Below are 8,385 nucleotides of genomic sequence, written 5' to 3'. Positions count from 1 at the left end.
CAAATCTTCTAATTATTGAAACACCCAACCACTGCACACGCAACAAACGGGAAAGTAGGCTCCATAAGTTCATATTACCTCATAAAATACAATTTAATTTTGGTTGTGTCAAATGTGATCAAATCATATCTAACCATTTTTTTAAAATTAAATTGTCAAACTTGCAACAAATTCCACCTTTCCTACACTCAGGTTCAATAAATCCCTCGTTTCAGACTTTCCCTTTAAAGGGGAACACACATTAATACATTAGACTACCTATATATGCATGTTAATTTTATCCTTTTTGGCATAGCTTCAAATTTTCCATCTTTAACACCGTACGTATCCTTAAAATAAAAACACCGTTGTGAACATAGATTAAATTATGATTTTTTTTTACTATTCAAATTGTCACTTAAAAATCATGTTAAATTTTGGTCAAGCTGGTTCTTACGAGATTGATTTAGAAACTCAATATTAGTGGGTAATTATTTTAGTCCTTAATATTATTAAACAAAAATAGTTAAATTAAAAGAGTTGACATTTTAGAATTTGATAAGCTAATTTACTGTATTATTGTTAAAAACAATTGCTTAAAAAATAAGATGAGAGTAATAAATAGTATAGGAATTAAAGTGATTGAAGGTGGAAAAAGGGGCATGACATGAGGTGGTGTTGGAATCATGCCTCAAACGCGGAGCAAAGTGTTTGGATATTTCTAGGAAGCAGCAAACATAAGAGTCAAGAGACCAGCCAACACAATCAACCAATCTATCCTCACACGTGACTATATTCCACCCCCTTCTCCCTCTCTATATATATATAACTTCCAACTCCAAAGAGTGCCTACCAAAACACAACGCACCAAAGCCAAAGCCACAAAAGGAGAGAAATACTTATATTATACACCTTCAAGGCTTCAACCAAATCCATCACCATCACCATCTTCATCTCACATATTCCTCCCTCCTCCTTAGTCATGGACAACATTGGCGAAGAGTACAAGCATTACTGGGAGACCAACATGTTCCTCCAAACCCAAGAGCTCGACAGGTTAATTGATTAATTGATTAATTGATTAATCTCAAATACTATATGTTAGGAAATTAATTGGACTAACATAAGGTTTTTGTTATTTTTGGTGACACTAGTTGGGGGTTGGATGAGGCCTTATCGGGGTACTACGATTCGAGTTCCCCTGATGGTGCTGCTTCCTCGGCTGCATCTAAGAACATTGTTTCCGAGAGGAATCGGAGGAAGAAGCTCAATGAAAGGCTTTTTGCTCTTAGATCGGTGGTGCCAAACATTAGCAAGGTACCTTTGTTTAATTTGTTTTATTGTGTTTAGGGTATTTGGGATTTATGTAATGATGAATAATAATGATGCAGATGGATAAGGCTTCGATTATTAAGGATGCTATTGAGTACATCCAGCACTTGCACGAGCAGGAAAAGATTATCCAAGCTGAGATAATGGAGCTTGAATCGGGTATGCCAAAGAAGAGTAGTCCAAGCTATGACTTTGAGCTGGAGCAGCTCCCTGTGGTGCTCAGGTCCAAGAAGAAGAGAACAGAGAACCTATATGATTCCATCACCTCAAGAAACTCCCCAATTGAACTCCTTAATGTTGGTTAACCCTTTCTCTCTCTCTCTCTCTTGTATTATTGCCACCATAAAATAAAATTGTTGTGGGGTATTGTTCATTTGTTCTTCTCATCTATAAAACAAATGTGGGGTATGCATAATTTCTTATCTGTCACACCAAGGGAATCTTTTAACTAAGATTTCACAATTTATCTATCTATCCATGAACCAGATGGCACCTCATATTGTTACAAGCTACAATAATTTTACATTAATTGCTGCTGCAGCTGCAGGTTACATACATGGGGGAGAAGACAGTTGTGGTGAGTTTGACATGCAGCAAAAGGACAGACACAATGGTGAAACTGTGCGAGGTGTTCGAATCCTTGAGGCTCAAGATCATCACAGCAAACATCACCTCGTTTTCGGGGGGGCTTTTGAAGACAGTCTTCATTGAGGTTAGTTTTCTTAGCTTCCTTCCTATTTTTCACAACAATTCCTCCTCTTTAATCTTACTTTATATATTCCCATTTTGAATTAACTTGGTAGGTTGTGAGATCCGGGTACCCTTTTTTACTCTAATAATAAATGAGCACAATGATATGTGCTGTATATTATATACAAAATTGAAAAAGCCATACAGCTAGGATAAGGGCCTACATGCTTAGAAACCAAGAGACCACTTTTGGTAAAGTGGAAGTGTGGAACACCCATTAGGGAATAGTATAAGACTTTTGAGGGCAATCATCAGGGCTTTAACCAGAATTTCCGACTAAAGTCAAGTCAAGACTTGTATTTTACATCATAAAATGTTTCGTGAAACTCCTAATTAAATGGGAACGTGGAATGTCATGTTTTTTCTTTTACTTATTTATTTCTTACACCGACAATCAATTATATCTTTTAATTGTATCATGTCACTATAAACACATTTACTTTTAACAGTGATATGACACAATTAAAAGATATAATTAGTTGTTAATGTAAAAAAAATTTATTATTTATTTATCTTGTTTAAATAAGACAAACCCCCTAAACAAATCTTTAAATCCTTGCAGTTAATTAGATAAAACAAAGTATATATATTTATCATGCTTACAATCACAACTTCAAGGTTTCTAAAATGTTTATTATTTTTTATTTTCTCTTTTAGTTACCTTAACAATTAAAGTTATAGAAAATTGAATTTCAAGCTAAGGACTTTTTGAATATTGTAATTTAAACCTCGAACAAAACAAGATTCTACTTTCTTTTCACCATGCTTAATTATTTTTATTATCCTTAAACTTGGTAGTTAAAAGTAATTATTAAAAATACAAAATAAACAAAACAGTTCTTTTGAATTAATTTATTTATATAGATGAAATCAAAATTAAGTTTATAGATGGTTTTATTATTATCTTTTTTTATCAAATCAACATAATTATCTGTTAATTTAGGATAAGTCCCTTTCTCTCCAATGAAGTTTGGCCACGTGATTTTGGGTCACTACCAATCGAAGTTTATAGTGCCTTAATATTTTGTCATCATTGCGATCTTGAACATGAACACATTTATAAAAGACAAAAATTAATTAAGCGGAACATGACAGTTATATTTGGTCTTACTTTTAATAAAGTTTAAATTTAACAATTTATTACTCTTTGATATTAAAATTAGATTTGATCGGAAATTGGTGTGGAGAGAGTTTGGTACAATGGAAATAAAAAGATTAAAAATACGGTGGATCAAAAATAGAGAAAAGTAAAATAAATTAATAAATTTAATTTCTGCTCATAAAGTTCCTTCCACTTCATGGTACTTTGACGGTAGAATGTCTATTTTCATGGTACTTTCACCTAGCAGAGCATTAGGGAACCAAAAAAAAATTATATATTTTTTAGAAAAAAAATTCTTAACTCGTTTTTAATTGTCATTTAAACTTTTTATGCGTAAAAACAGTATTTCTTCTTGTTCTCCATAAAATAATTCCTTTGGGTATTTGTGGTTTTGTTTTTTCTTCTACATACATAATAGTTACTTTTTAAAAAACAAAGAAAGACAAATGCTACGAAATATTCACTTGTTTTGTTGATAAGTAATTTCGGTTGAAATTTTTGACTATCTTTTATTTTTATTTATTTATTTTTAGTTATATTCTTTTTATTCACAAGACTTGAATTTACAACACCAAAAAAAAAAGACTTGAATTTGAAATCTTTTTTAAAGAAATCGAGTCAATTATCACAAAATATGACTTGGTACATAATAGTTATTTTTTATTTTCACTTTATAAATGTATGAGTTAATTAAAAATTAAGTGAATAGCAAAATTAATTTAAAAATTTATTTTAAATGTTATAAATACTTCTTTTGAATCTATATAAACAAAAAATTTGATTAAAAAATATTTTAGTAAATAAAATGTATATTTTATTAAAATTGTGAAAATTAAATACATTTAACCATCTTTTTTAATTCATGCGAAATTAATTTTTTTCTTCTTCTTATATATAGGTTTAGAGGTAACAAATGAAAGAAAAAAAAAATAAAGATTAAAATATTTTTTAAATCTTTATAATCTCATTTACTTCACTTTTTAGTCTTTATACTTATCTTTTCAATTCTCTTTAGTCTTTACAGTATAAGATAAATATTTTTAGTTTCTATACTTATAAATTTTTAATCCTTTTAATCTTCATTATTAATATTTTGTAACAATTAATTTTTTTTGGATTTCAAAATTTGATTAACTTTTACTTCAAATACAACATTAACATAAAACAAAATGTTACAAAAAAAAAATAATAACAATATGGACTAAAATAATTAAAAAACTACAAGTACAAAGACTAAAAATATTTATCTTAAATTATAGAAATTAAAGAGGATCGAAGAAGATAAATATAGATATTAAAAATACCTATTTTAAATTATATATACTAAACATAAACAAAAACTCAACCTAAAATAAAAATGAAAGGAGAAAAAATTATGTCCCCTTGATCCGAAAATGTTGCAACCACAAGCACATGCTCAATGATTGGTGGAATTGATAAGGTAAATGCAAATAAGTGAAGAAATAGGTACCTTAGTTGTTGTGTATAGGGCAAAACCCTAAAGAAAAAACATGTAGGAGTGGACCAAATTTGGGAAATAAAAGTAAAAGGGCACATATTTAACATGCTCCTTAAAAGACATGAACCTTGCTGTGTAAGAGGGGACATTGGTTTGAATAAGAATAAGAAAGTGGCTAACACATTCCCAAAATCAAAACGTGTTTCTCATTCTCCCACGTGCGTCTTATCTTTCTTCTTCTCAATACGAACCTTCCACCGCACTCACTCTAAGGCCCACATCGGAAAAAGGCCTCACTCTAGCCCAATACCCAACTTCTGCCCTTCACGAAACGACTTGTCGTTTAGCTCCTGTCCGTTTCTACTCACTATTTAGTTAGTCCAAAAACGGAAAATTTAGAGACCCTACAAGTGTCGTATGTTCTTAACTTTAGGGTTTAGGAACCTTCTTATTAGCCACAAACACATAAACGTGTCTTTATATTTTATTCAAAGTCAATTTTTCAAATCGTAAAATGGGATACGTGTCTTCATGAGTTTAATTTATTTTAAATATAAAAATAAAATAATTAACTTAATTAAACTCCTCCTCATGCCATCATCTTATATTTTAAATAAATAAATAAATTTATTAGATTTTTTTTATCCTATAAAATAATCTAAAACGACACGAGATAAACAACATAGTATTTTTTATTTTAAACACATGAGACACATAATTGAAGATTAATAGTTAATTACTCATTTTTAATTACTGAAAGTGATTCTTTTGTCGCATTCAATGTATTTTATGATCTTACTTTGATATGATGTGAGTTATTATTAATTTTGGAGTGACGAATCAAACTTAGCCACCGTCAATAGATTAGAATTATTGCAACAGATGACTGAGAAGATGGTCATTGAAAATCAAATAGTGCCAATCATGAACAATTATTTATGCTAAAAGATACCATTAATGACTGAAACTCAAAGTTAAAGCTTTCTGGAACCTGAGATTACCTCATTCGGACTTGTCTTAATCATATAATATGCATAGTGACAGGGAAAAAAATAAATTTTGGTCATATAATCACATATATATACATTATTAAAACTTAATGCTTTTAAAATTACTATATAATGTATTCTTAATTATTCCAGAACTTTAATTATATCCAATTTTTTTATTTACTTTTCAAGTGCATTATGTGTCACTGTCATCTTTCTGTTTATTATACAAAAATAATATTTGGTGTTTTAAGAACATTGTTAAAGAATCAAATATTTTTTAAATATCATTAATATATTTTTATTTAATTTTTAATAAATATCTATAATAATTTTAATAAAAAAATATTACTTATTATTTAATCAATACCACTAACCTTTATTTATTTATTAGTGTAGAAAATATATTTCATGTCTATTTCTATTTTGAACAAAAATAAAAAAAAAAAGATTAAATAATAGTTGACAGCTAATAATTATGAGAGTTTGAGTAGCTATAAAGAATAAAATGAGATATAACATAGAAGTTATAAGAATAAAATTATCCAAAATTTATGGATAAAAAAAATTTCCTTTATTGTTAGTATATATATAAGTGTTTAGAAAAGTGTCATGATACTCTTATCATACTACAATAATCCAAGTGAAAGCTGAGTTGAATTCAAATTTTGTTAATAAAAAAATATAGATAAAAAAGATATTTTACTAAAAGTAATTAATTAAATTTTTTACTGAAGTTATTTATCAATAAAAGGAGCAGATACTTCGGACGATAATATGATAAAAAAAAGGGAGCATTTTATATGTATGATATTAAAGTAAAAAAAAAAGCATTTTATATGTTTGGTATTAAAGTAAGTTATTGATTACTACTTAATTAATGTCAACTTCAAAAAGATAGTATTATTTATATATTATATTGATTCATAGCAAATATTTTATAGCATATTAAATATGACTAAAGGATCATAAACTTTTATAAAATACCATAGATATGGATGCTCGAGAAATATTAAAAAGAATTAAGAATAAGTGCCCCACTATCTAAAACAATTCATAAATACTATAGTGGGGACATAATTCTTTTCTAAACTATATCGAGCTAGACGTGGCTGTTTCTATTTCAAGAATTATTTTATGATCTTCTTAAACTATTTTTCAATGTGCTGTACAGATGTCAAAACCTAGTTCTAAGAGCAAAAATAATAAAAAAATATTATTACTATTATAATAAAATTAACATTAGGCCACGTTTTCCAATATAGATTAAAATTTCTGTTTATTATATTATTCATTTTATTTAATATTTTCTTTTTTACTTTATATCTTTGTATATATTGATGTTTGAATAATATTTCTTTTTCAATATTTATATTTGTTGCGCAAAATTCTTAAGTTAGGGGGAGTTTGGTGTATAGTATTTTCTTTCATTCTTATAAATCATGTTTCAGAGGAATCACTTTTTTGTTTTTTTTGGAAACAACTGTTAAGAAACGTTATAAATATGTTTATTATGTTTAAAATTTTCTTTAGAATTTTATTATGAGCATACGATTAAAACTCTTCCACTTTATAATTAGATTCGCACCTTCCTTCCTAAGAATGTATAATTAAAAAAAATTATAGTTACAACTTCACATCAAACATAAGAATCTCCAAAAAATTTAAAAGAATAATTCCCTACCGAACATGTCCTTTTATGTTATTTAGCACAAAACTTGTTATATGCTGAAGTTTTTAAACAGCAATAACAAAAGTTAAAAATGAGTATCATTACTAATTATTAATGTTTAAAATAGAAGTAGTTGAGGATAAAAATATATTGTTTAAAATAGAAGTAGTTGAGAGTTGATGTTATAGTTGAACTACCTAGAGTTAGAATAATATATATAAAGTTTTGTTTTAATTTTTATTGATAAAAATATTTGATTATATATTTATTTTCAGGCAAATGAAGAAGAGAAAGATCATTTGAAGATAAAGATCAAGACAGCCATTGAAGCTCTTAATGACCCTCAAAGCCCAATGAGCATTTGAGCAAGAAAATCAAAATATATAAATTGGGGTCACTAGTATATAAATACAAGGTTTAGGAACTGTGGCTTTCGGAGGAGTTTTTCTTCATTATGTGCTATATTTGGTTCTGTTCGATTGCCCTCAATCTTCAACTTTGTTACCTGTGAAACTTTGTTGTTAGTGCATCAAAAATGTTTTTCCTATAATAAAACTGCATTTTACATCATCGTGGATCTTCTGTCTAAAAAATGTTTTGTAATTTTTCTTATATAATGTTAGTCATCTACCAACTTCAAAATCAATTTGGGTTGGTGTGGGTAATGAGTGACTCACATCATTTAATCAAGTGACTAAGGATTCAACCCCTGTATTTATAAATATAAAAAATTTAAGATAGAAGAAGATGTGTATCTATTTTACATCTATTAAACTTTTTGAGAGATTAGTTTTCGTGTTCAACAGATATATTTCTTAGTAATGGAAAAAAAAATATACCTGTCTCATAAAAATCATAGGTTAGCTTATTTAGTATGATCAACCACTCATTGTAGATGCATGTAATGAAAATTTACTAAAAAACATTTAAATGGGAGCTAAGCCAATATTGAAAATTAATTTTGGAGTTTGTATCTTTTTTATTCAATTTTTAATAAAAAAAAATAAGATGAGGAATTAAAAAAATGCGCCAATAAACTAAAACTAAGAAGATTATTATTACAATTTACACTTTTTATATTAGTTGTTAAATTGATATAGAT

At 27.7% G+C, this 8,385-nt stretch overlaps 1 protein-coding gene across 2 annotated transcripts; it reads left to right on the top strand.

The window, feature by feature from the left end:
• Positions 1–802: 802 nt before the first annotated feature.
• Positions 803–7,853, top strand: LOC109815366 (basic helix-loop-helix (bHLH) DNA-binding superfamily protein). Of its 2 annotated transcripts, none has more exons than XM_083059292.1 (5): positions 803–1,035; positions 1,134–1,296; positions 1,371–1,607; positions 1,853–2,023; positions 2,115–2,431. In XM_083059292.1, exons 1-5 carry the CDS (start codon positions 962–964, stop codon positions 2,145–2,147), a joined length of 678 nt encoding a protein of 225 aa, XP_082915418.1. In that variant the 5' UTR covers positions 803–961; the 3' UTR covers positions 2,148–2,431. The 2 variants fall into 2 exon arrangements, with proteins under 2 accessions (XP_082915418.1, XP_020235664.1); XM_020380075.2 differs by lacking the exon at positions 2,115–2,431 and adding an exon at positions 7,559–7,853 and having other exon boundaries at positions 808–1,035.
• Positions 7,854–8,385: the final 532 nt, after the last annotated feature.

The sequence above is a fragment of the Cajanus cajan genome, chromosome 1, assembly GCF_000230855.2.
Source record: "Cajanus cajan strain Asha chromosome 1, NIPB_CcT2T_4, whole genome shotgun sequence".
NCBI lineage: Eukaryota > Viridiplantae > Streptophyta > Magnoliopsida > Fabales > Fabaceae > Cajanus > Cajanus cajan.
The sequence above is the reverse complement of the archived record's forward strand: the minus strand, read 5'-3'. Positions and strand labels throughout refer to the sequence as shown.

What these genes read in the sequence shown, in the direction of transcription:
- LOC109815366 (XM_020380075.2), top strand. Translation starts at nt 962, where the DNA reads ATGGACAACATTGGCGAAGAGTACAAGCATTACTGGGAGACCAACATG. An exon ending in TGGTGCCAAACATTAGCAAG is followed by an intron (nt 1,297 to 1,370) that starts GTACCTTTGTTT and finishes ATAATGATGCAG; the next exon opens with ATGGATAAGGCTTCGATTAT. An exon ending in CCCCAATTGAACTCCTTAAT is followed by an intron (nt 1,608 to 1,852) that starts GTTGGTTAACCC and finishes TTGCTGCTGCAG; the next exon opens with CTGCAGGTTACATACATGGG.